The 26984-nt window shown below is 39.3% G+C and overlaps 2 protein-coding genes across 4 annotated transcripts; one reads left to right on the top strand and one right to left on the bottom strand.

Moving 5' to 3' along the window:
- The first annotated feature begins 346 nt into the window (after positions 1-346).
- On the top strand, positions 347-10554 carry elavl1a (ELAV like RNA binding protein 1a). Of its 3 annotated transcripts, XM_061743987.1 has the most exons (7): positions 362-467; positions 3844-3903; positions 6012-6204; positions 7788-7891; positions 8388-8550; positions 8683-8908; positions 9027-10554. In XM_061743987.1, the coding sequence occupies exons 2-7, from the start codon at positions 3868-3870 to the stop codon at positions 9346-9348; spliced, it is 1044 nt and encodes a 347-aa protein (XP_061599971.1). In that variant the 5' UTR covers positions 362-467; positions 3844-3867; the 3' UTR covers positions 9349-10554. The 3 variants fall into 3 exon arrangements, with proteins under 3 accessions (XP_061599972.1, XP_061599971.1, XP_061599973.1); XM_061743988.1 differs by lacking the exon at positions 3844-3903 and having other exon boundaries at positions 347-467; XM_061743989.1 differs by lacking the exons at positions 362-467; positions 3844-3903; positions 7788-7891 and having other exon boundaries at positions 6068-6204.
- Positions 10555-13372: 2818 nt separating this feature from the next.
- On the bottom strand, positions 13373-26908 carry slc1a8b (solute carrier family 1 member 8b). The gene is made up of 11 exons (XM_061743986.1): positions 26550-26908; positions 25248-25327; positions 23628-23843; positions 21000-21042; positions 20689-20902; positions 18595-18694; positions 16983-17216; positions 16692-16886; positions 16467-16601; positions 16226-16373; positions 13373-14438 (listed from the first exon to the last, which is right to left on the bottom strand). Exons 1-11 carry the CDS (start codon positions 26712-26714, stop codon positions 14292-14294), a joined length of 1677 nt encoding a protein of 558 aa, XP_061599970.1. The 5' UTR covers positions 26715-26908; the 3' UTR covers positions 13373-14291.
- Positions 26909-26984: the final 76 nt, after the last annotated feature.

The following is a 26984-nucleotide window of genomic DNA, read 5'->3' as shown; positions in this document are numbered from 1 at the left end:
ATCGGCCGGCCCAAAATCGGGCCGGCCGATGGTGATTTTGGGCCGGACCGGCCCAAAAAAAAAAAAAAAAAAAAAAAAAAAAAAAATTTTTTTTTTTTTTTTTTTTTTTTTCGGCCGGCCCGGCCCAAAATCACCATCGGCCCACCGGGCAAATGCCCGGTATGCCCGATGGCCAGTCCACCCCTGCATCCATCCATCCATCCCGTGGATTATAGTTTATAATACATCCATGTGTCGTCCACGTCCGGCGGGGGCGTGGCTGAGTTACAGTGGGCGTGACTGAGTTGAGATGGGCGTGGCTGAGTTCATGTGGGCGTGGCTGCGTTCAGGTGGGCGTGGTCGACCCCGCTACGTCACTCCGTCCTGCTCGGGTTTCTCTCCTACGCAAGGCCGACTTGGAGGGAAGACGTCGTCGCGAAGGAGGGAAAGAAATAAAAGAAGAAAGCAGAAACTGCTCTTAAAGGCTGGTAGGAAACCTTACATATAACGTTTTTCCGCGAAGAGGCACCGCATAATATGTGGATCTTTCGGGGGTTTACTCGTGAAGGTTATGCAGCGCTGCCATGCCGCTGTAGAGGCCGGCTAGCCCCGCTAGCCCCGCGGGCCGCGGCCTCGCAGCCGGCCGCTGGAGTTTGAGCTCCGCGGCGGACGAGCGTCCACAACACGCTCTCAGAAATACGGTGGCGGGGCTTTGAGCGGGTTAGCCGCCGGGAAGCAGCCACGTAGCCCCCTTTTCCAGCACACAGGGGGTGGTTACGTCTAAGTTATGGCGTGCACTTGATCACCTTATTGCACCATGGTTTTGCTGTCTACTTTAGTTTTTTCTGCTCTAACCAGAAACCAGCGTGGGTTAGTGGTCGGCAGCACGCTGGGGCTAGTAGGTCACACTCATGCTCTGCAGGCCACGTTTCAGAGACGCCTTTCACCTGCAATATCAAAAACCTGCACCATTTACAGAAGGAAGTTGTGTCTACATGATTTTTTGTGCATCAGCCAGATAAGGACGGCAGTTCTGGGCCCCCCTCCCTGTTTTGTTGGGAACATTCATTCAAACTCATGCATGTCTGTCTGCACGGCTCTACTCACTCCCCTTTCTTTACCATCAAACCTGCTGGGTTCATTCAATACATGCGCCTTCTTCAAACCTAACATGTTTCCTTGTGAATATCCTGATATTCGAGTTATTTACAATTAGGGCTGTTCGATTTTGCCCAAAAATAAAATCTCGATTTTTTTTTTCTCAAAATCCGATTTTCGATTACGATTATTTTGTGAATTGACAAAAGGCAAAGAAATGATTTCAAATATGCTGTTTTTTTTATTGAACATTTGCCCCATTGGGCTTTAAGTGCAAACTTTGCTCTTATTTAACGTTATGGAATTCATTACATTATGATTTAAAGGGCTGTATGAACATATTTCAGTTTGAAAAGAAATTTAAATAGGAAAAAAAATAGCAATGTATGGATGAAATGGTCAAAATGTATAATATATGCGTATGGAGACAGACAATTTATCTTTGATTTTTTTGTTTTTCTTACCTTGTGATTTTGGATTTTGGACAAAAATAAAATCCCGATTTTTTTTTTTCTGAAAACCCGATTTTCGATTTCGATTTTTTTGGTAAAACTACAAAAGACAATGGAATAAATTGTTTCAAATATTTTATCTTTATTTTTAAAGAAAAATAGCAAACAAATTACCCTATTGGGAATGAAGTGCAATTGAAAGATACTGTAAATCCTCCTTGAGTTTAGTAAAGTGACAACATTTACAATTTTCTTGACCAAACAAAGATGACTAAATACCTTGTGATATTAACTAAGTAATTGTGCAGACCATCTGTTATTATTGTTCAATTTTGATTTGAGGGAGGGGCAGGTAGAATAAGATTTTCTTCTTCCTGCTCCTTTCTGGTTATGGAATATTCTTTTGATTGTGTTGTCATTTTACTTGTTTGTTTCTTTTGTTTGCATATTTCCATGATCGGAATAAATAAAAATGAAATGAAAGGAAATTAGATATCCGAGTTCAAGATTGCATTGTGGTTGTCTTCAGAAATCTGAAGTGTTGAAATGTAAATGTTTGTAGGAATCTGTATGATAACCTGCTTACATGTCTTTGGATACGTAGAAATGCTCCAGTAGATGTTTTTGGCAGAAATTATGTTTGCATGTTTGCTACATAAACTTTGAGATGAGCCATCATGCCAGAGGATCATATTATTTTCTCACATACAGGACTGTCTCAGAAAATTAGAATATTGTGATAAAGTTCTTTATTTTCTGTAATGCAATTTAAAAAACAAAACAAAAATGTCATACATTCTGGATTCATTACAAATCAACTGAAATATTGCAAGCCTTTTATTATTTTAATATCGCTGATTATGGTTTACAGTTTACGATTAAGATTCCCAGAATATTCTAATTTTTTGAGATAGGATATTTGAGTTTTCTTAAGCTGTAAGCCATGATCAGCAATATTAAAATAATAAAAGGCTTGCAATATTTCAGTTGATTTGTAATGAATCAAGAATGTGTGACGTTTTTGTAATTGCATTACAGAAAATCACAATATTCTAATTTTCTGAGACAGTCCTGTATATTTGAACAACTGTAATCACAGTATTAGTTCTGCAAGGGATTGCTGCAACACTTGAACCATTTAAAACATATTAGACAATAGAACAATCAAATTATGCTAAGCTTTTATAGTAATGGAAATGTGAATATAATTGACATTAAGTAGATCGAGTGCATTATCGTATCCATTTGTACTGCCTTCTTTTGCAGTGGTTCAGTTGTATCTGAGGGGAAATTTGGTGTATAGTATATTTTCAGGAGCCTAATATTCAGTCACTTTTCTAATAATTTTAGCCTGACCAGCCATACCCTTTCACTCTTTGAATAATTTTCTCACGTGTGAAGCGGGCCTGGTGCCCCTCCCATTTACACCTACTAGTACAGAATATGCCAAACTAATTTCAACAGGGTAGGGCCATTGAAACAAGCAAGGTGGCTGTGGTTCTGCTAAAAACTTGGATTGGCAAGTTTGTACTGCAAAACTGACATTAGCGTACTGGTCCACTGCACAACCTTTTAGGTGTATTTTGTTGATAATAGTCTGGTTTTCCATCTGCTTGTGTCACATTATTTCTGCCTTTGACTGGTTGTACGCCTATCCATTTACATCCAGTGGCAGTTTCTTCTGCATTTACTGGTACTGTCCCCTGGAAATTAAAGCGAGTCAAAAAGGAAAAGAATTGAGCTTACTGAGCAGATTTAAGATTAAGATTTTGAGCAAATACTGATCTGCCAAGAAAAGTGTTACTCTCACTGGCGTGTGTGTGTGATTATGCCATCAGTTGACTTGTACCTAAATAAGAGAAGGGAATAGACTGCAGAAGACTATTGGTCATGATTATTGTTTTGTAAATTCATTGGCAGTTTAGATGTTGTGCTGGAGTCAACTCTGTCAGGATGTTAGTCTGTTTAAAAAATGTAACCATCCAATTTAATGTAGTTTTACAATTTATGCTCCAACTCTATTATTTTTAGTGTGTTAAATGGTTACTGTAGTAGTTTATTAGTTTGGGTCTAATAGGAAATGTTGGAAAACGCTGATGATTGTTTATTTAAGAGGCCACTCGATGTCAAAATTTTCAGAAAAGTACATTGCCTATCAAATAAAAATCAGTTACCACTATGTGAATTGGCTACCCATTAAACATAACCACCAAATTGAAACGCTGGACATTGAAGTCAGATTTTAATCCTACTGCCGTTTTCTTGGGGCAGTGATATAGTCGCGCTATCTGACTTTTGTCTTATGTCTACTCAGCCTCAGGAGCAGTGACGTGTCTTCATGGCAGTTCGTCGAGGACACAATAAGTACTTAAAAGTGAGTATTAAACTGCAGCTTGCATATCAAGCAGAACAGTAGGATGTGTCCTACTACTAGCACAATACAAACATTTTCAGACATATTATCAGGGGCTTTATTGATCTGTTAAAGCAATAGTCAGCTATTGGTCACTTTCGCCTTATTGATGTTTATGGTTAATCGGGGCGTGTCTGAAAGTCATGGAGCAATCTTGCGTGACATTTGCTATATAGTCTAGGTTGGACAGCAGACAAAGTTAACTATTTCACAGGGTCTGTTTTTCTTCAAAATTGTATTGCCATAATAATTTAAAGCAGAATAACAAGTTGACAAGCATAGTATTGTACTTCTTTTATTTCTTTCCCTCCTTCACAAAAAAAACACAACAAAACAATCCTAAGTGATATAAGTGATGTATTTCAGGATTTCACTGGACAGCTTTTTTTATGCAAAAATTAAACCTTTCCTGTCCAATGCTGACCACAAAAGTCAAAGTAAGTGGAGGAGCAAAAGAGCTCAAAGCCTCCTGCAGAGTTTAATTCATATTTATGGGAGCATTTTAGCATCCCAGTAAAATATGATGATGATGGATAAAGAGGTGTGAACAAAACCATTATGTTGGAATTAGACACTGGTGTGAGAAAGTCACATGAGATGTGACAATGTGTCAAGTATGTCCAGACATCTGAAGCGGCATCAATCAGATTTGTTGTTATTGAATCAGCTAAATGTTTTGTACTACTTTGAGTTTAGGAATTGAATGTTTTGCACGTTTTCTACAATTTTGAAATCTTGGAAATGTTCTATTGTTTTCATTTGAGGTAATTGCCAGGAAATTCCTCTAATCTAATTTTTACCTGATAAATGGAAGACAAAAAAGTGGCGCATGCATTCAGATCATTTTAAAAGCCTACATTTAATGCAGCTGTGCTCAAGTTTACTGGCTTAGTACAGGACTCTCTTTCACCCTGATAGACAGTGCAACTTACTCACCAGAATACACAATCACAATCCCTCTCTGCCATGAATGGGCCTCTATCATGTTGTCCCTTGAATTGGTTTACAGAGTAGGCCCCTTTCGGCACATGGCATATCGGTTAAACTGGGCACACGCAGCAAAAGCACTTACAAAAAAGAGAGAAAAAGGGTTGACGTCTGTTTTGTTGCCTTGTTACTGTTTTTGAATAATCTTAGACTTCTTACTACATTTTTTCCGCCCGTAGTTTCCAAATTTTATCCAAAATTATAATGGGATGGACCCCCACCCCACCCGTTTCTGAGCTGCATTTGAAGACGGAAATGCGTCAATTGATTTGTGAATTGATCTTTTGTATCCAGTATGACAGTTGGGTCAGTAAATCTATCAAAGCTCATTATGGTGCAAAAACAGCATATTATACAGTGGACGTTATTCACTAAACTGACATATAATAATATCTGAAAGACGATGGGGGAAATCAAAGCTGTTTGGGAAAACAAACTTGATTCAGCATTCAAGTTTGGCAGATTGTGCTGACGGAGCCTGGCCTGTGCAACAAAGCAAATGAAGAGCTAAATATGGCGTCAACTGAATGACTCAGTACCTAATTCGGACAGATGTCATTAATGGCGTAAATGACATTAAATATTATCATTATTAATGCCTTACCTCTGCTTGCTTGTTCTCCAAAACCGCAGCAAACACATTTTTGGTGCTCTTGTATTGACCTGATCCACAGTCCATCAGTAGCCAATGAGCAACTAGCTCAGCTATATCCTGCAGCCCTGCTATATTGATTTGATTGGTTGGTTTACAACTGGTGGCAAGAAAAGAAAAGTGTGACCATTGTATTGTTGTATAAGGATTTTGGGAAGAAATGTTGAATCTACTGGAATAAGGCCACACTTTTAAAATAATCAAAATTAGACAAGAAAATTGCAGTTGGTGCATGTCTTCTACTGGGCATTATTTTCATTTTCTTGATGTATTTTTTCCCCTTTATTTCCATTTCTCATTCTGTTTCTCTTGTTTCGGCGGAAGTTAGAAAATCATTTATTTTTTGAAGGACAGGAGATTTTTAATCCAAGTCATTCCCGTGTCTACGAATAGTCGAACTCTAATCTTTCCTTGTTATTTGGCTCAACAGGCCGATTTGCAGGAGGTGTATGAGATGTCTAACGGTTATGAAGACCACATGGGAGGGGATGAGGCGAAGGATGCCAAGACCAACCTCATAGTGAACTACCTGCCTCAAAACATGACGCAGGATGAGCTACGAAGCCTTTTCAGCAGTATTGGAGAGGTGGAGTCTGCCAAGCTGATTCGAGACAAAGTCGCAGGTATGCTGAGTTGTGAATCAGTTATTTGTACAACAGATCCCAGTTGACACTTAGACCATGGGTTGTATATAAAAGATAAATATATCCACCGAACCGTAAAGCCAATAGGAGTACCTTTTAAAAGTGTGATGCCACGAACAGTGGATAAGCCTGGGCTCTAAAAGGCTCTCATTCCATTCAGTGCAAATTTCTCACAACTTAAAGGGACCTATTATGAAAAACACGTTTTTTTTCTTGCTTTATCATATATAAAGAGGTCTCCCCTCAGCCTGCCAACTCAGAGAAGAAGGAAAGCAACCAAATTCTGCAGGGTCTGTACAGCCGCCCGGATGAGCCATCCAGTGTGATGTGGATCTACGAGCCGTTCAGATTCTGCGCATTTTCGTTACGTAACCAAAATACAAACCACGCCCACAACTATAAAACTGTGTAACTGCATGCGAGCGTCCGACTATCGTAGCACTGCGTGACATCGGACGCTCTCTGTCCATCTCCCTCCAGCAGCCGCCACTTTATTGAGGTTTTTGTAGTGAAATGAGGAGGAATCATAGAGATAACTTCTCATTTCAACTAACTGGATCAGCCGTTCCTCATCCATGACTGTTTCCTACAGCGCTTTCAACCGGCTTTCAACGCGAGCGGCAGGAAGAAAATAGAAGCAGGGCGTCCGACAAATGCTCCGCAGCGCTGCGGCCAGTTAGGACAGTCCAATAGAAAATAAAGCAAGGGAATTGATTTTGTCGCTGACGCTCACTCGCATCGCATGCAGTTATGACACGGTAACTCCGCCGGCTGGAACTTCCGCCATTTTTTCGTAGCGGTGTATCGCATCATTCAGGCAGCCAATCAGCACAGAGCCTCATTATCATAGCCCCGCCCACTCAGAATCCTGCATAGATAATGAGGTTAGAGAATGGGAAGATAAAGACATGGCTCAGAGGCTGAATTTCTCATTTATTTAGCAAAAACAATCAAAAGCTTGTTTTTAAGACATTCAAGGCCTGTTTAAAATAGGGATTAGATGCCATAATAGGTCCCCTTTAAGTCATTATAAGAACACAAGCTGACATTTTTTTTCTTTGTTAAATGAATGTCAAACCTCAAATATATATTTTGTCACCAATTCATTTTCAAAGTTCATAAACAATGCAGAACTTGGGGACATATTATCCTGGCTTTGCTCCCTTTTATACGTACGGTAAATAACTTAACAGGAGTTCATATAATAAAGTCATTCATTGTCCATGACTTGGAGAGGAAATTTGTTTTTAAATTCATGACCTTTCATAATTACTGACTGGGCCTGAATTCATGGCCTGTTTTCTGGGTCTTCCTCAGTGATTCTATATTTGTAATTTTATTTAAATTTCTTCCAAATTAAGTACCTACTTGGTAGTAATTTTCTCAGTTTTCGACAACTCTAAATTTGTTTTATTAAAAGCACTCTTAATTCTGTTTGCTTTGTCTTTTGTGAAATGTTAAGATTTGATTTTGTTTTTAATATTTGTTTGCAGACTTTTTTTTTAACTATACTACGTTTTTTTTTGTTTTATTGTTTTCCTTTTTTTTTTTTTTTTCTCTAGGCCACAGTTTAGGGTACGGATTTGTTAACTATCTTAACCCTAGTGATGCAGACAGAGCTATCAGTACTCTGAATGGACTAAGGCTACAGTCCAAAACTATCAAGGTAACGTGCAATAAGGTGTTCTACAATTCTCAAAGCAAAGATGTCATGTCGTATTAACTCTCCTGTGGCTTCTGTGCTGTCCGCTAACTAGTTGGTACATGTCAGCCCCAGGAAGTGAAATTGCCTTTACAGCTCACTTGGTGCTCTATTTGACATGTCAGTTTTATTTCATTTTTACTTATTTATTAGATAATTTAAGGTTATATTGTTTTCTTTTATCAGTTTAATTTCATTGTTTTGGTGCTGTAATGTACAGTCTGGGCCAAAAATGTAATAGGTCAGATGTTTTGAAAAGAAGAAGAAGAAAAAAAATAGGATAACAATCATTTCTTGATTGTTTTTCTTTCAGTCAAAAATGTTTTATTTTTAAGAGCGAAAAAATCTTGGGTAAATGTAATTTTAAAATATAAAGCACCTGAATTAATAATCACTGGACTTACCTTTTGTATATGTCTATCAGAAGAGTTACAAGTCAGTCATTTCTCCCTGTTGCCAGGTTTCATTTGCACGGCCCAGCTCAGATACAATAAAGGATGCCAACCTTTACATCAGTGGCCTGCCCAAGAATATGGCACAGAAGGAAGTGGAAGACATGTTCTCACGTTTTGGACGCATCATTAATTCTCGCGTACTAGTCGATCAGTCGACGGGTACGACAGGTAAATGACTTCCTTGCTTTTTAAAAATGAAACCACCACATTACAAGAGCGTTGTAGTTTTTCGCTCTAAAATGTAACTCCACAACAAATGGCATCAGAACTGGTATTCACCTGCCCCTTTCTCATATTCAGGCTCGTCTCGCGGTGTGGCGTTCATCCGGTTTGACAAGCGTGCGGAGGCTGAGGAGGCGGTGAAGAGCTTGAATGGCCAAAAACCACCTGGAGCCGCTGAGCCCATCACGGTGAAGTTTGCTGCCAACCCTAACCAGGTCAAGAACACGCAGCTCATCTCTCAGCTCTACCATAACCAGTCCCGGCGCTTCGGAGGGCCCCTTCACCACCAGGCACAGAGGTTTAGGTGAGAGGAGTTGTGGATATTTAGAAACATCTGAAAGTTTCTGGGCATGACTTCTTGACCTAACATTACTCGTCTGAGTGCTACGTAGGTTGTTGATCTTAAACTTTGTGAATTCCAGGTTTTCCCCAATGAGTGTTGATCACATGAGTGGCATGGGAGGTGTGAATGTCCCTGGTAACTCCAATGGGTGGTGCATTTTCATCTACAACCTGGGCCAGGATGCAGACGAGAGCATCCTGTGGCAGATGTTTGGCCCCTTCGGGGCCGTGACCAACGTGAAAGTGATCCGAGATTTCAACACCAACAAGTGCAAGGGCTTCGGCTTCGTTACGATGACAAACTACGAGGAGGCCGCCATGGCCATCGCCAGCTTGAACGGCTACCGGCTCGGAGATAAGATTCTGCAAGTGTCCTTCAAGACCAGCAAGGGCCACAAGTAGAACAAGGTGGACAATCAGAGGAGTGCAAAGGGTGTTGTCAGGCTTTTGTTGGTGAAAGCTGAATGCAGTTTTGCAGTCTGGTAAATCATTTTGGTTTTACCAAATTCTAAGATGAATGGGAAGTTGAATCTTCTGCACCTTTGTACTTGTATGAAAGAGTGTCTCGTCTTTTTTTTTTTTTTTTTTTTCTCTCTTCTTCCCCATCCTTGTACTCTTGCCAGGGGGCTTGAGGGACGCTCAATTTTTTGGGAGTGGATGAAGGTGTTATCCACAAACTTTTGAAAGTTGTATCAAAAGTGAAAATACTGTCTGTGTTGCATGTATAGCTGTTAGGACTAGACAAAGAATAATTTAAAAGAAAAAAAAAAATATCAGGGCACCGTAAATACAGAAAAAAATAAGAGGGGAAGACCCTTTTGGATTGTTTTCAAAGTTTAAACATTTTACAGAATAAAATAGTGTAAAAATGGGGGAAACAATTTAAAAGCCAGTGGTAATTTCTCTTTGGAAGGGCAGTGCTTGGTCTTGGATCCTGTCGCATGTAGAAATAGATGCCTTAAGTTTTGGGACAGATCTTTCACTACCATCTGGAGTTTCAAGTGTAAAAGAGCACTTTTAACCCGTTAATCTGTTTGCGGTTGATCTGAATATCAGACTTTTTGATGTTAACATAGAACTTTTTTTCCCGCTCAGACCGGCAGTTAAAAACATGAGGTTTGGCAGGAAATGTTTTTGTTTTGGTATTGCAATGTGTAAAGTGTCTTTTTTTTTATATAAAAAATTGTACAAAAGGACAGTCTTGTTGACAATTAAAAACAAAAATAATAATTAGAACAAAAAAAGAAGAAACAGCCAATGAGTAAGTCACTTGGATGGACCAAAGGCAGGGAGATATTTAATCTCGTGAACCCAGAAGATTTTCTCTGATCAGATTTACTGAGCGTAAACTTTTTTTTTTTCTTGAATAGGTACTGAGAGAGCACCCCACCCCCGATTTGAGTTTAATTTCTTTTGATTAATTTACTTTGTAGTGACTTTTGTTTTGTTTTCAGTACAAGTTTCAGGCTTGTTTAAACAAGTGTTTATCAAGTTTGCAGATTACTGTTTTTTTTGCTATTGATTTCAGTTTAGATTTGCATTTTCTTTTTTCTTTTGTTGTTTCTCTTTACACTTAAACCATTAAATTTTGTTTCATTTTGCTGCAAAGTTTTGTTTGGTTTCTTTTTTTTCTTTTCTTTCCTTTTTTCCTTAACAGTTTAATTTTACTTTTATTCTGTTACTTTCTAAAATAGTACCGGCAAGAGGATGCAAATAGAGGCTGATCTAAAAAGTACCGTTAACAGACTTATCTAACTGGTTTCTTTTTGTTGCTTTTTTTAAATATATATACACATATAAAGGTTGTCAGCATTAATTGGACCAAAGCAGGTCTAGGTTTTCTTAACTGCAGACAGACTGTTAAGGCAGAAAGCGAGTCGCCGGCTGGCAGTTTTACAAGTAACACTGAGGATGGCGTCACATTTTAAAACCAGAGAGAACGATTTTATCAAACTGAACATGTGTGTTGGAGTTACAGTTGTTAGTTTTCTGAAGTCAAGCTATCCGGCTCCATAAACATGCTTTTAATATCTACCTTCAGGGGCAATGCACATTGATTAAATTATTAGCTTCTCAGTGTAACCAACTTAAGAGGAGTATTGTACATGAGTAATGTTTGATATTTTAATCACAAATTAGTATACACTGTACCCAAATCGCCTACTTTGAACTAAGTTTACTTTTAACATCTGTTCAGTTCATCCATTCGGAGGACATTTATACACATTTCATCTTATTTGTGATAAAATGTAACTGCTTCGTTCTCTGAAATTGGGCATTAGTATTCATAAACAGAACAGTGGAATGACTAATTCGCTATTAAAACCTTTTTTCCCCCCTGCAGTAATTATGCTGGCACATCTTTGTAAAATGCCCTTTTAATCTCTAGCCGATTTTACTTGAGTTTCAGATTTTGATCTTAAAAGTGCGTTTTGAGTTAGTTTACATGTCTCACAATCCTGTGCAATATTACTCACCCTGCTGAAAAGCAGGTGATAAGAATTTGTTCTTGTCATTGACTGTCATTCGCTGTCATTCATGTTACTTACTGCTTGTTTTTTCTTGACAGTCTTGTTTCAAAGTGCATGAAAGGTAAAAGTTTTTTGTGGGCAGTGAGCTGCAGTCTGCCTTAATAGTGTACATTTACAGCAGTTGGCATTTATTTATTTAACAGTGTAAGCCGTCATACTTGATCCTTAGTGTTTTTAATTGATTTCTTTTTAACAGCGTTTAACACTAAGTTCAAGTCTAATAAATGTCTTCTAACACTGAGTCAGTTCAATAAAACGTGGTGAATCTTCAGAGCTGAAAAAAAAGTGTCCTCTGAAGCTTTTTATGGATTTGTTCTATGATTTTACAACATTTTTAAATGCATGGTTCACAGGTTAATGAAATTGACACCTAGCATGCTCTCGGGCTGTGCAGGTGGTGGTTTTTGTCATGGAAAAGGTTTTACCTTCTGGCTCCAGGAGAGGGAGGTATTTGCATCTTGCACAGTTTTACAGCCTTTTGAAGGTACGTTTCATTTCACCGTCGCTCTTTCAGTAAAAACATCACATTTCCCTCAAATAGAACCTCTAAATACAACTTTTGAACTAAGGATCATTCTCTCCAGAAACATACATTTCCCATCGTACAAAGGTATTGCAGTGAGAGGACAGTTTTAGTTGTAAGGAATTTTTTTGCCTAACCCTTTTATAGGGCGGGTAACCATATACGGTAATTTCCGTGGACATGAAAAACTACTTTCCCCACACTTCTCAGTGAGGTCTGGAAGTCATGTGAGTTAATCCTGCCAATCAGCACAGATCATGTTTTGTCACAGACTGTCATCATGGCATCTGACCAATCAGTAGAGCCCTGGAGAAGCGGGAACTGATTTTCAAGAAGGGGAAAATTCACATTTTTGCTCCTACCTTCTTCCACACAAAAGTTCAGAAAGCTGAAACTAACCATGCTAAGTTGATGAAACTCACAGTATGTGTTTGAATAATGGTGCTAACTGATGAGATAAGTGTTGTTTGTGCAGAATTAGTGAAATCAGTGAAATGGTTAGCATGAATAATGGTGATCCCATTAGTGACTGAGGAACCTTTTATAGACATATGCCAGATACTCTAGTAAGCCATACTTTGTGTATTTTTTTACAAATACACCCCCTTATGGTCAAACTAGTTCAAGTGACAGTGTCCTTTTGTAGACATATGCCCGGTGCATCTAGTAAGTCATACTTTGGGTGTTTTCGTTTTACAAATAGCGCATTATAAGGTAAGATAATATAGGATGTTGTATTGGATGTTGCCACAGATGTGTATAGCATAATATCAGTACCACCATTAATTCTAATGCTATTCTTCACTTATTGTTCTGTGGCATGGTCAATGGCATGGTCGACCTGCCTGCTGCTGGTGGAGAGAGAGGGTCAGGAGCTGATTGGACTGATTGGATGAAATATATGGATGGAGAAAAAGAGAAGCCCTATAAGTCAAGTTGTACCATTTATGGAGAAAAGTTCTAATATCTCTATGAAGAGAGTATCATAAATATTATGTTGTATGTGTTTTTTGTATTTTTATACATATCCAATTTATGGGTACAATTTCACCCTCAATGGGCAAGTAACCATATATGGTAACTTCAGTGTTAGATACAATGTTACTCGCGATGGGCAAGGAACCATATGGTAACTTCTTTGACCTTAATTTGCATCAAGAATAATAAAAAAAAAGAAATAATGAAAAATAGTCTGGTAGTAGCCCCCAATAACACTCTAGGGTTGAAATTGTACATTTCCAAGTATTTCAATGAGTGCCCTATAAAGGGTTAATCCTCCACAGAAGAGCCACGATTCAGTGCAGATCTGCTGGAGTTTAACCCGGGTGTTAATAATTATGTAATAAAATGAAAGACTTGCTTGAACATCTGGAATGTAGATTTTTTTTTATTAGAAAACCACAAACTTCAAAAGGTATAAAAACAGAAATTATTATTCTGCGTCAGGGTTATTACAGAGTTTTTGTTATTTTGATAGCTGTCTACACATAGTTTGCCTAACACACAGTGAATAAATCATCTGTAAATTTGCCATTAATTTTCGGATAACTTTCAATTTTATCACTTGTCGAATCTAGTTAAGGCATTTTACAAACTTTCACATCAAACCTGAAATCCCCTCGCCGGGACAGGCCGGCGGGGACGTCACTGCAAAACGTCATGTAATTTGCACTCGGACAACAGTCACAGTTTAACACTCAAGTTACACTTGAAACACGTTTCCTCACGACTGGTCACCCAGGTCAAACTGAAAGGACACAGAGCTTTATCAAGTAAAGAAGGTTTCCGTTTTTGGCACGGCATAGGCAAAGGACATAAAGCCACTCAACCACTCAAGGCTGATTTATGGTTCCGCGTTACACCAACGCAGAGCCAGAGCAGGTACGGTGCGCGTCGCCGCGTACCCTACACCGTAACCCTGCGTCGATTTAAAGCAGCACAATGTAACTTTTCCACCTTAATATCATATTTCCAGAGTCATTGTGATGGTACATCAACTTACAACAGCTTTAATGACACCTCTGTCATGGTCTGGGGGGTCTGTATCGCCTTCACTGGCACTATGTAACTTTGAGGAGCATGGTAGGAACCCTTCCACACTACTGGTAAAGCACTACCGCTTTTGTCCAAAGGAGCTGCCAAACTCAACAAAAGCTGAAAGTTACATTGTGCTGCTTTAACGCGGAACCTTAATTCAGGCTTCAGTATCCCCGGGGGCTCAAATTGTGCCTTTGGCCTCGTGAGGTGAAGCGACGTTGGGGATCTTGTTGTGTCCCTCCGGCGGGAGCCCCTCAGACCTGGCAGAGGTTGTAGCAGGGCACCGGCCTCTCCATCACGCTGTCTCCGTCCACGTCGTACATGCAGTCGCAGCGGTGCGCGATCAGCGGCGTGTCCGACATAGCCACGCTCTGGTTCCCGAACGAGATCACCGTGTCCCTCTGCGGGGGAACACAATAATAATACATATAAATACAAATAAAATATTTAAAAAAATATATATAATATAATAAAAATATAAATAAATAACTGCGTTTACATGCACTCAATAACCCCTTTGAATAACCCGAATTTGCTCATATTCGGGTTTCTAAAAACCGAATATGAGCCCTGGGTTACTCCTTTTAAAACCGAATATTTGGTCATGTAAACGCCAAACGGGAGATCCCCATCAAAAGGAACAGGAATTTGTTTTCTGCGCATGCTCTGTTCACAAGGAATCCTGGTCTTTTGAGTCCAGGACGTACTTATAAACAGGGAGAAACGCAAGACCATCCACACTTTCAGAGTGAGGAGGAGATAAATTATTTTATAAATGTAATGAAGGATATGAACATTTTGGCAATTTGTAGACAGTAGAAAGTACGGGGATAGCGAGATTTAAAAGAAGGTGAGTGAAAAGTTGCTCGAAGCAGCATTTGTTTTGAACAGAGACGTTCAATAAATATAGTATATAAATACATAAATATAGTATATACGTGACAGGTATGGTCAGGTTTTGGATTTAAAAATAAGGGACATTTTCCGCCGCTGTCCCACCAGCCCAACTGGGGTCCAGTATTACATTTTAAGACATTTCAAAAGTCTAAAATAACTTTCTATCACTTACAAACTACAGTTATGTGCTCATAGCCTGATAGGCCGACCTTTGTTGACCCTGAAATACTGTGGACATTCCTATTTAATTCCTATAATAGAGCCTCAATGAAAACACAAAAGGGAATTAAAGCACATTTATTTATTTTAAATATTTTCAGTTTATATATACATGTTGATTGTCTACAAGTGAAACATTTACATTTTCACTTTGTGGCTCTCTGACATTCACTGAGTGATGACACAGACGCATGTTTCTGTGCCTCTAGCTGAAATAACTTTCAGAACGGGTAACTGAGCCCCATCCTGCTCATCTTTAGGAAAGTAAATTTGGTTTCCCATTTTTAGAGATATTTACACAAAGTCTTCCCTTTTTTTGCACTCTCGTTACATCCATCCATCTCTCTGATTTGTCAATGCTTTGAAAATAATGAGGTAAAAAACTGGATTGTCCATCCTCAGAGCATATGAAGAACTGAAAATATTTGAGGACCCTTAATGTGATATTATTGCTTATCATTTATTTATTTTATGTTTGTTTTATGTTAATTTTCAATATTTTTTTTGTTATCTTCTATGTGCCTTGCGTAATTAAGTTCATTGTCATGGTTTCTATGCCTTATTGTATGTAAATGATACATTTTCAATAAAATTGATTTGTTGTTCTGAGTTTGTTCCCGTTGTCGCCACTAACCTCACGAGAACTGCCACCCAGGCTACAGCAAGTGGCAGTTCTCGCGAGGTTAGTGACAATTCAGTTTGGAGAGGCACAGGATTGCTTTTTAAAAACTATTATATTATAAAACAGGAAATTTACGGGAAAATACTAATACGGGACGACAGCCGGAAAGAGGGGTAAAATACGGTAGTTTCCCGGCCAAAACGGGAGACTTGAGAGGTATGCTGTTAGCTTGAGGATGGGTTGGAAGCTTTTTTTAAACTTAAATAGTAATACAGTTTATGTAAAGAGAAATAAAGGTACATGTAGAATAGATATTGCTTGGTGTAAAGGCATAACCAAGTGGGATTGTTATTGCTGGCATGCCTATTCTTTAAAAAACAAAAAACTATAGGCTTTTTTAAAAGTATAAAGATTCAAGCAGACATGGAAAAATAACAAACTCCTTCCTACCCGTCCAGTATTTGCAGGAGAAGGTGCAGGAACTGGAGTTGTAGCGGTGGATGCGGCTGTTTTCTCAAAGTCCTTCTTGCATAGATGAGCCATGATTCCTGCTGCTAAGGCATCACCGAGCACATTGATCATGGTCCGGAACCGATCACTGAAAAACCAGAAGGGAAAAGTATTCTTTCACTGCCTTAAGAACCCCAGTTTATCTCACATTATCGTTGTAATTGTCTGCCGTGAGACTCACAGAACCCAATCGATGGCCACGATCAGGGAGATGTCAGCAGGAGGTAACCCCACAGAGGTCAGGACAATCACCATGGTAACCAGACCTGCCTGAGGTATCCCAGCTGCTCCAATACTGGCTGCTGTTGCTGTTATACTGACAAGAAAAGATAAAGGATGTGTTTATTTAACTGAGTCTCAACAGAAAGAGTTTTTAATACAAAGATAACCTGTTGTTCATTCTCACCTGACGGTAACCAGCTGGCCAAAGTCCAATTCGTGATCATTGACCTGGGCGATAAAAATGGCAGCTACCGCCTCATACAAGGCTGTGCCATCCATGTTGATTGTCGCTCCCACCGGAAGCACAAAGCGAGCTATTTGCCGATTCACCCCACAGTTCTCGAGGAGACACTTCATGGTGATTGGCAGCGTGGCCGAGCTGCAGAGAAGAAGCAGGGCAAATGATGCAGAAAGCCCGTTTGGAAGTCCGGGTCCAGCTGGGCTGCACTGGATCAAAACTTCAGTCTCCTCTTACCTGGATGAAGTGGCCAGTGCAATGACAAGAGCCTGCAGGAGTCCTCTGATGTACACAAAGGGGTTTTTGCCGGTGAAGAAGAAGTAGAAAAGTGGCAGCAGGATGAGGCCGTGCACAAACAGACCAGACAGGACAGTTATGAAGTACATGCCCAGTTTCTCCCCCAGATGGGCCGGGTCATGCATGTCCAGGATCTTTCCTGCCACCAGGAACACAATGCCAAAAGGGAAGTACCTGGAGAGAAGAAGGAGGGGAGATTGAGTAAGATTAGGGCTGAGCAATATATCGAGATTTTAATATATATCGAAATATTTTCAAACGCAATATGGTATGAGACAATATCGTTTATATCGATTAAAAAAAAAAAATTTTTTTAAATGACTTTGATATAGTTTATTTTGTGACAAATTGACTTGAATGTTTTATTTGAGATTTGCACAAATGTTTTATTTGCACAACTGTCAACCTCAGTGGAAAAGTCTACCTGTTACTGTCTACATTGTATTAATTGCACAGTGTATTTTAATTTAATTGTTATGCAGGACAGGGATATTTGTTTTATTTTATTCAAGAAGCATTTTTATTCTATATATGCAGGCAATTTATTTTAGTTTCATTTGTTTTATACATTTTGATATTGTGCAGACCTCTGTTAATAAAGGAACCTGTGTGACATTTGGCACCAGGCTTTGTATTAAAACTGATGTAAAAATGAAGCTAACAGAGATGCTATGCTATAATGCTTTGGGGGAAACCCCAATTATGGCACAGAAAAAATAATCGATATATATCGAGTATCGCCATTCAGCTAGAAAATATCGAGATATGACTTTTGGTCGATATCGCCCAGCCCTAAGTAAGATTAATCTATTCTTCTTTTCATAATGAATTTTTTAATCACAATTTGCAAAGCAGGACGGACTATAAACATTCTGCACAGAAAACTTCCATGTCACCTCAGTTTTCAGACCTGGTGGCTAAAAATCTGTGATCAATGAGCAGAGAATTAAGAGGAGCTGCTGAGTTTGATGATAATTTGAAAATCTGTCATTACCAAGGACCTCTATTACATAATCACATTGGTTGTTTTTGTTTCCCACTGTTCCAACCTTGGTCCCATCCGACTTTAGTGGCTAAAGCTCATTGTCCGTGATCGGTGGCCGACCTCACTAATGTTCTGAACTGCATCAAATCCTTTTCGTCAGCCTCCAAAGGAGCAGAAGCTTTTATAGCAGATCAATGCCCATGACTTTGGAATTAGATGGTCAAAATCACTCGTGGGTTTGATGTACAGGTGGACACGAGGAAACTCGATGCTGTCCACTTTCAACCAACTGATGCTGATCAGTTGTATAATTTTTCAGCGCTAATCTTATAAAGGTGTTTTCTGTGCTCTATTCACAGAGATGTTAATGGACTCAGCTTCTCTTATGAGACAAGGACACTTCAGACGCCTTCTCTCCCTGAACTGCGTCAGGAGGTTTATTCTTAGGTTTAATCTGGCTCTGCAATGTGATCTGTAGGGCTTTTTTTTCTTCTTTCACTGGATGTGCACATGTCGTGGTGGTGTGTGTCTTTGAGCGCTGATCTGCTTGTAAGAACACCAACTTACCACATGGCAGCATTAATGATTTTCATCACGCACTCGTTGATGCACTGACACACGTTGACTAGAGGTAATCCACGTTCTCCCATCTTCCCCAGCAGCAGACCTGACGACAGACAGCACAAACATGCAATGTGATTGTCTGGACAAACTGTCCGGGTACAACTGTTTCACCCCCTGAAAGAAGTTGAATTGTTACTAAATAGAAATAATTAAAATCTTATTTTTCTCCTATTCAGGGTCACAGGGATCCACTAGAACCTGCCCCATCCCAGCTCTCTTCGGACAAAAGGCAGGACAGGTTCAACTACATTTACAGCTATTTCTTTGTAGATACGGCCTTAACGTTATATTAATGTCACAATGCTTTACAGTAAATTTAAAAGGGTATGTCAAGTTTTTTGACTGGGACTGACTCGCAACAATTAGATAGAAGGATTTTATGATTATTTATTGCTTCTCTGGGGAGTCTATAAAAGTAGTTTAATCTCTGTTTAATTTAGTTACTAAAACTTTAATGTACAAAAAAATCTTATCTATAGAATATAATAGAATCAGACCAGACTGGAACGAATCAAACTGAATCAAATTTAATAGTTTCATTAGTGAATTTGTGCTGTTGCAGAAAAAATAAATCAAAATAAAGCTTGGAGTTTTGTGGCCGGATAGATCAGACCATCATCTAGGCAGAACGATCCACAGGGCCGACAGATCCAAGGGGGCACTGATCACCTTTGCACCTTTGCACGCACTTTGTTAGCACCATGACCAATCAGAGCAACGAACAAGTTGACACATTTAGAGTGATAAAAACAAGTCAAAGGGAGAGTGAGTCGTGTCGGAGGTTAAATACATTTTTTGTCGTAGTCTGTCGGGAAGACATCAAGTCCATCTAACTTGCAAAGGAAGGATTTAATTGCCATCTTCTATTTCCATTTTTCTAAGATAAAGTCAAAATCTTTAACTGATGATGCCTACGCCGATTCAAATGGCCATGAAGGCTATAGTATAGACTGTAAAGAACAGTTGACGAAGCATTGAGTCTAGTTTGTTTTTCTTTGTACTGACTCTCTTTTGCAGCCAGCCTCCAGCGGCCAGTCGAGGAACTGCAATAAATCTTAGCTCGACATGACCCTCAACCCCAAAGGTTGGCGTTTGGTTAATTCTCAGCTGTACGTGTCCACATTGTTGACATGCAGATTACTTTGCAGTCATCATCGTATTACACCCATGGACTGTATAAAACAATGGACGAAGCATTAGGATGGTCATTAGGTTGGTTTTGAAGCCTAATTTTCTTTGTACAGGGCGCAACCATGTTGCCTTGGAAGCCAACGAGAACACACCCACCGTATGTCAATCAGAGTTGATCCCCGCTAAAATATCTCCAGAGGTGTTGGCAGACATTTACAGGAGGATGTGTAGTTTAACATGCTCAAAGGAAGTGGCTTTTGCTTTAGCGTCCAGCCGAGGACCTGCAACGAATCTTAGTTCTGCATAAGCCTCAACTCGGAAAAAATATGTAGCGCTTGGTTAATTCAAAGCTGCAGCCATCTACACTGTTGACATCCAGATTACAGTAATTAGTTGCGACGTCCTCATTTGGTTAACCCCACCCACAGACTGTGATTTGATTGGCTCCCCAATACTTTAGCGAATAGTTAATGAGCTCCAATGGATGGTGGCTAGACGTACCTGCAAAGCTAATTGAAATATGCCAGCTACAAGTCTAGATTCCTAGGCTTAGTTACATCTAAGATGACGATATTATATGCAGTTTCTGCATATCAGGTGCATTCTCTCAGTAAACGACCTAATCAGAAACTCAACGCGTAATAGCTTGGTGAATAGGCCTTCCTTTGAACTTGAACTTCCTTTGAACAGAGACTTGTCTATAGATCTGTTGTGTCTTGGTGAGACATAAAATACAACATTACCAAAATTCTGGCTGTGCTCTGGTCGGCTCTTATCAAGTATTTTGACAGTTTTCTACTGTTATACTCAAGCAGAAGTGTGTATCCGTCTGTCGTTGTAGCAGAAAACTATTTGTTTGTGACCAAAGGTCAATGAGTGTCATGTTGAAGCAGGACGTTATCTTACCCATAGTAGCTGAGAAGATGACGATCCCCAGCACGTTCATGCCCTTGCTTGAACTGGGGACGATTTTGTACTTGATGTCGGGTGCCGGAGTGATCTCCAGAAACACCGGATGTCCCAGTTGAGGATTGTGGTAGTCGGGCATGACGTACACGTAGTTGACCTGAGACTCTTTTGCGGCGGCGCTCTGCACAATCGGTACCAAATCTGTGCGGTACTGGAATGAAAAAGAAGCATGGACACGTGTTAATGCACACATCAGGAACTGAACTGGGAGGCGTTAAAATGTCAGCACTGTTGTTTTGGTAACTCACCTGCTGAAAAGTAGCTTCAATTAGATTAGATGGAATCATGTTCCTATAAAAGACAACAAAGAAACAGTAAAATCAGATGTAATGTAACAAAATACACAGTAAAACACAGCAAACTACCTCATCAAATGTTACTTTCTGTTGAGATTATAGGGTTTGGGTTTGGCTTACAGCGATTGTTTGTAACAGTTTTTTTATGATGTGTGTGCACATCTTCTGGGAGATGTTTACATGGAAAACACTTTACCGTACTGTCATGGTAAAGCATCTGCTACAGCATTCTAAGTAGAAGACTCAAAGGGGCTATATTCAGCGTTTTTAGATTGTATTTAGATAGTTAAAAGACTTCCAAACATATAACCTTGAGCGTGCCCGATAAACTGAATTGTTGCTTTTACTCAGGTCCCCGTTTTTGTGTCATGGTCCTCTTCATGTTTTTAACCAGTAATATTATCAATATTCTGCAACCTGTGTGAATTGTTTCCTGTTTCAGTCCACATAAGTCAAATCTCAGAGGTGTTCGTAAACTCTTTGACCCCTGTTTGGACCTGAGCATCATTGACTACTGCTCCTGCTGCACAACACACATCTCGTTTATGCTTGCTCTATTTATTTTTATTTATTTCCTTTATTTAACCAGGCAAGCAAATTAAGAACAAATTTCTTTCTATGCATTTTGAAAGAAAAACAATGCATTGAATAGTGAGTAAAAGGACATTTTTGGTTTGAAATTTAATCTGGAAATCCTCCTAAATGATACAGTAATAGACAATTAGTATGAGAATAATTAGTTTCATGAAACCCAATGAGACTCAGCTTCAACTTGAAGCTGTATTTTAACAATCAAATTACAAGTAAGGTTTAAGAATTACATTTCTTAGATCTCACATTTCTTAGATCTCACATTTAAATGGTCAAATTAACATGAACAAAAATAACAAAAGAACATCCTATGTGAGTAGCTTGGGCTTCAATCTGGAGCTCAAGAACATCACCAGAGAGCAGCTTTTCATCTTAGCGGTGCTTCATGTGAGTTTTAGTAGCACTGTCCTTTAGAAATAGTTCTTCTTCTACTTTTGTCTAAAAACAAGTGACTGGTATGAAACATTTGACTGAATCTGAGCAGAGAGACTTTGTCTGTCGTCTGTTATCATCAACTCAGTCCTATCCCAAGATGTTTTGTACATGGTTTAAAGTCCATGATTTATTTTCGCCTGTTTCTGGTCCATATTCAGTGTCATCTTTCCAAAGAAAGATGTCAGTGTTAGCATAGTGAAGGTATAGCACAAAACATGAACCAGTGTCTGAGTCAGCAGTACCCCCGCGCACTATGCCTACCCCTGCCTACACAAACAAAGACACGGGGGTGGTTACCAAGCAAATAACCCATGCAACTTCATTATATATCATACATCCCCACGAGGCACTGCATGATACACACAATGAGTAATTGCAACTACCAAAATATCAATTTTATATTAATAGCCTGGTTGCATAAGTTTATGGATGGTGAAAACAACTGACTATATGTTGTACCAGATGAGGATGGGACTGATCTTAAACAACCTTTAATAAGCCCAGAATCTCAGCCCAGATCGTTTATATCAGTTTAACGGTGTCACCAAATATTTCACAGGCTCACAACATACGAGGGTTTCTTTTTTTCACACAGTGCACATGGGGGGGTTGGACTTTGTCGGTCGCTATAGGTTTGCAGTCTGGATTTATTTTTAAAGCAGACGTCAGTGATGGGGGCAGTAACGCCTTCAAACACGTAACAGGACTGACATGAGCACTTCATCCATCTCTGTCTTAAGAAGAAGGTATTAGTGGATCTCTGACTTGAATGGTCCTGCAGTTAAAGCCTGGGTGCGTGCCAGACAGCGCGATCAGTCTTCTAGGAAAGTCTAGGCTTAGCAGATTACAAATAATTGTCTTTCTGTTTTTAGCCAAACTGCTGCGTAGGAATGACGCTGCAGGTCTCCTTCAAGGGTTCTGACCTTTACCTTTTTAATCTTGTTGTGGTTTCCACAAGAGATTATCAATCTAGACTTTGGTTGGTCTTCCCTTATTATATGTTAAATGTGGGACCATATTACTTTTTTGGAGATAAGACAATTTAACAGTTTCTGACCTACACTTTTTTTTTTTGTAAAAACTGTTTGCTTGTTCTCAGGAATCAAAACGTGCAAATTTGGGGTTTCTGAGCCTATTATTCTGAGGTGCACAGAGATCAAAAGGTCAAAAAGGTCTAAAGCGTACTCGATAAGTGTGCTCAGCTTTTGAAGAGGAGTCACATGGCAAATCCTTAAACCGGAAAACAACACTCATGCAGCAGAATGGAAAATCTAGTTCCTGAACAGCCCACATGACAGGAGAGCATTTTTCAATTGACGTGGAGGAAGAACAAGGGGAGAATCTGCATCTCCAGTGACTAGATTTACAAAAAATAAAATAATAAACCCCAACATATCTCCAAATCTGTTTGGAAATATGATGATTTTATATTAGGAATCGTCTGTTGCAGCTGTTTTGTTACTTTTAAAGATAAAATCTAGCCAGGGAGAGGTATATATATGTAGGTGTTATACGGTCGGCTGAATATTTGTGAGAATCATTTGGAGTTTCAACCTGATGAGGTCCAGCAGAGCATCAGCGGAGGTCATGACGGGCCCCGTACTCGCATGGTGACCATCTTTCTCCGAGCCCGTCCCCGGATGGATGATGAGCACCAGAACAATGCCAACAATAACTGCGATGAAGGTGGTCCACAGGTAGTAGGTGATGGTCAGGACTCCCAGGCGCCCGCTTGCCTTTGTTTCCATGGCTGCCAGGCCGGACATGAGACTGAATAGGAAAGCAGGAGACATAACATTCAAATGGATCAAGTCTTTTCTCCCTTTTTTTCCCTTCCCCTTCCTTCTTCTATTATTTTCCTTTTTTTGAATTAACCAAAAAAGACACAAAAACTGTTGTGATTCTTGCATTTACTATAAATCCTTGCATGGAGCAAAGATATTTCCCTTTCAAATGAATTTAATTTGGTGCTCATTGTCACATTATCACTGTTGCATTTTTAATTTAGATTCCTCTCTGTCGGGTGTGGGTCAGGACTGCTGGCAGGCCAGCCCAGAACCAGTTGCTTCTTCTTCCTCAGCTATGCCTTTGTGACGTGTGCAGATATCACTTTTGCATTGTCTTGTTGACAAATGCATAGATATCTCAATGTACTTTTCTGCACCCATTTCTTCTAAAAAAATATGCTGAATACTGATTCTTCTTACGGCAATACAAGTTTCAACAGTTTGAACATCTACCCTAGACGCCCCAGAGCAGAGACCTTGATCTGACTCTTTACAGAAGTGCTTGACACGGGTTTCCAGGGGTAGTCCTTCACTCATGTGGTTAAATTAGCTATTGATGAATGACATGTCTGGATACAGTGGTGTCTGAGGGATCAGAGATCCAGCCTAGACTTGCACCATTACCCCTTACGGGCTGAAATTCTTTCAGAAACTTTGACTTAATTGTAATAATATTATTAACTGTGGAGAAATGTGTGAATCCCTTCTATTTTTTAACTGGAGAAACATTATTTTTCAACAGTCTAATGAGTTATCCTGTCATTTGTTTACTAACTGGAGATCCCCTGCCCTCCTTTGTTTTCCTTTTGTGGCTTTTGTACCAAATCTTAATTATAGTCAGCTGTTGAATCTTGAGTATAAAATACCATCATTGTTGTTTATCTGTCTATCATCTTAATATTATTATTAGTCCTAGACTGTCCCCATTCCAACTTTTCTTTGGATGTGCTGCAGGCTTGAAATTCAGGAAGGGATACATATTAGCAAAAGAAATACATCTTGACAACAGAAAATATGAAATATCGGGAGTTTAAACTCTGCAGTGACTTTAAAGTTTTATTTTGTTTTGTTGTTCTTGAGATTGTTAATCTGCAAATTGATTAAAAGAAACAACAATGAGGGGAAGGCCATGCAACCAACGTTCTGCCCTTAATCCTTCCAGCCAAATAGGTCCTCAAGGGCTAAACAATGTGTCTATCATCAACCCTTTAATGCAAACCCTCATAGTGCTTTTGTAGTTAAATTTGCACTCCATATACGCAGTGCTTTGTTTCTATACAATCACACACTGATGAGTAGCAAGGCAATATGGATTTTAAAGTCTTGTCCGAGGACAAAATATATCTGCAAATATCAACTGGCTTCAGTCAAAGACTCTGATTCTTACCTGGATGTGATGAGAGGCAGAATCAACATCTTCAGCATCCTCATCAGTAATTCTCCTGGGAATGCAAAGTAGATCTTGGCCTATGAGGAGGAATAGCAGGTTTGGATAAATACGGCTGTCATTTTTATTTTTTTCATATTCAACTCTTTACACTATACCAACACTATCAAAACCCCAAATGTCAGTGTGATAGTTGTGGCTCTTAACCCTTAGAAAAAAGTATCTTACAGTCAAATAAGACAAGAAAATGTGGATTTGTTTTGCAAACGGATGTGAATACACATTTTTTATGGTTCATTAAAGAACAAATAACTTCTACTCTTTGGTCGTTCTTTATTATCTATATTATTTTAACCAATACACTAAAAGCATAGATCACAAATGATTCCTTAGTTAACATTAAAAATCAAAAATGAATATAATATAACTGCTAATATTGAATGTTTGCATCACTGTACAACAGTTTATAAAAGATTAAATAAAGACGATTCAAGTCAGATTATTTTGATTGTTTACATGTTTCTGGATCTAACTGATATTCATATGTTGACTTTTCACAATGAATACTCTCTTTGCGGTCTGTGTTTGGCAGACGGTTGACCCAGTACATGAGGATGTTATACTGCTGCCTTAAATTAAATTACAATCAACTTAGGTATTTCCAAATAATTCAGTCGTTACCAAAAGCTGCTTACATCTCAGCTCTCAGTGACCTACTGTGATGAGTAACCTGGAAATTCAAGTGAAAAACCCTGACATGAAGCACTTAAAAACTTAAAAGTATCACCATACAAATGACATGTAGCCTACTCTTCAAACTTTTAACAAATGTATGGCCATTATTGGAATCCAACTGAACGCCATTTTTAAAATGCTTTGTTGTAAATCAAAACAAATATTTGCATTTAATACAAAGTGGCAACCGTGATCCAAATCCTGTGTGCTTGTAGAGAAAATAAAAAAAATAAAAAATGGCTTTAAATGTTACATGTTGCTTATAATCCTCCATGGGCTCATATTAATATGCCAACCAAAGTACAACATGTATCCTAGATGTTTTGAATGTGTCTTTACATGTTCTGACTTTTGGCCAAAAACTCTTTTAATTATAACTAATTTACCGGTTCACGTCATACACTGGTAAATTAGTTATATCCATGCATGACATGAGGAAAGTTTGACTGTCGCCTTGGATGTTGCATCCATTCCAGTATTTTCCCCTTAATATGAATGCAGTTTGTAAAATTCCAGACCAGATCCTCCCCCCCATGCGTGAATGTCCATCTCTTCCTCCATCCATACCTGTGTAGAGAGGTTAAAGGTGCGGAGCGAAAATCCGAGCACACAGCCCGTAATGACGGCAAACACCGACAGGGTCAGCAGCCCGTTCCTCTTGCAGTAGTCCTTCACGTACTCCCGGACTTTCACGGACACCAAACATTTAAAAAACTTCTTTATCATCTCCATCCTGATGCAGGCTTTTAGGCTTCAGGCTTCAGTCCGTGTCCCAGCAAGGATCCCCCCCCACCCAGATTGCTCGACCACAGGTATCCGACTCTCCCGGTGGGTGCGACAGCTGCGTGTGCGTCCCGCAACAGTCTGAGGTGGAGGATGGATGGCCTGTGATCCCGGTCAGCTGTGCGTCCTGTTGAACACTGAGGGGCTCATCGGCTGGGAGGGAGGAAGTGTTGACTTCCTGATTCCCGATAAAGGATCACCTTGAAGGATTATCCCTAA

Source organism: Cololabis saira, chromosome 16 (genome assembly GCF_033807715.1).
Source record: "Cololabis saira isolate AMF1-May2022 chromosome 16, fColSai1.1, whole genome shotgun sequence".
NCBI classification, from domain to species: Eukaryota; Metazoa; Chordata; class Actinopteri; order Beloniformes; family Belonidae; genus Cololabis; species Cololabis saira.
The sequence above is the reverse complement of the archived record's forward strand: the minus strand, read 5'-3'. Positions and strand labels throughout refer to the sequence as shown.

Coding starts and splice junctions, on each gene's coding strand:
- elavl1a (XM_061743987.1), top strand. CDS start 3,868: ATGGCAGTTCGTCGAGGACACAATAAGTACTTAAAA. Junction 7,892..8,387: donor TACAGTCCAAAACTATCAAG/GTAACGTGCAAT, acceptor CCCTGTTGCCAG/GTTTCATTTGCACGGCCCAG. Junction 8,551..8,682: donor TCAGTCGACGGGTACGACAG/GTAAATGACTTC, acceptor TCTCATATTCAG/GCTCGTCTCGCGGTGTGGCG.
- slc1a8b (XM_061743986.1), bottom strand. CDS start 26,714: ATGGAGATGATAAAGAAGTTTTTTAAATGTTTGGTGTCCGTGAAAGTC. Junction 16,602..16,691: donor GGCCAGCTGGTTACCGTCAG/GTGAGAATGAAC, acceptor TTTTCTTGTCAG/TATAACAGCAACAGCAGCCA. Junction 16,374..16,466: donor GTGGCCATCGATTGGGTTCT/GTGAGTCTCACG, acceptor CTGGTTTTTCAG/TGATCGGTTCCGGACCATGA.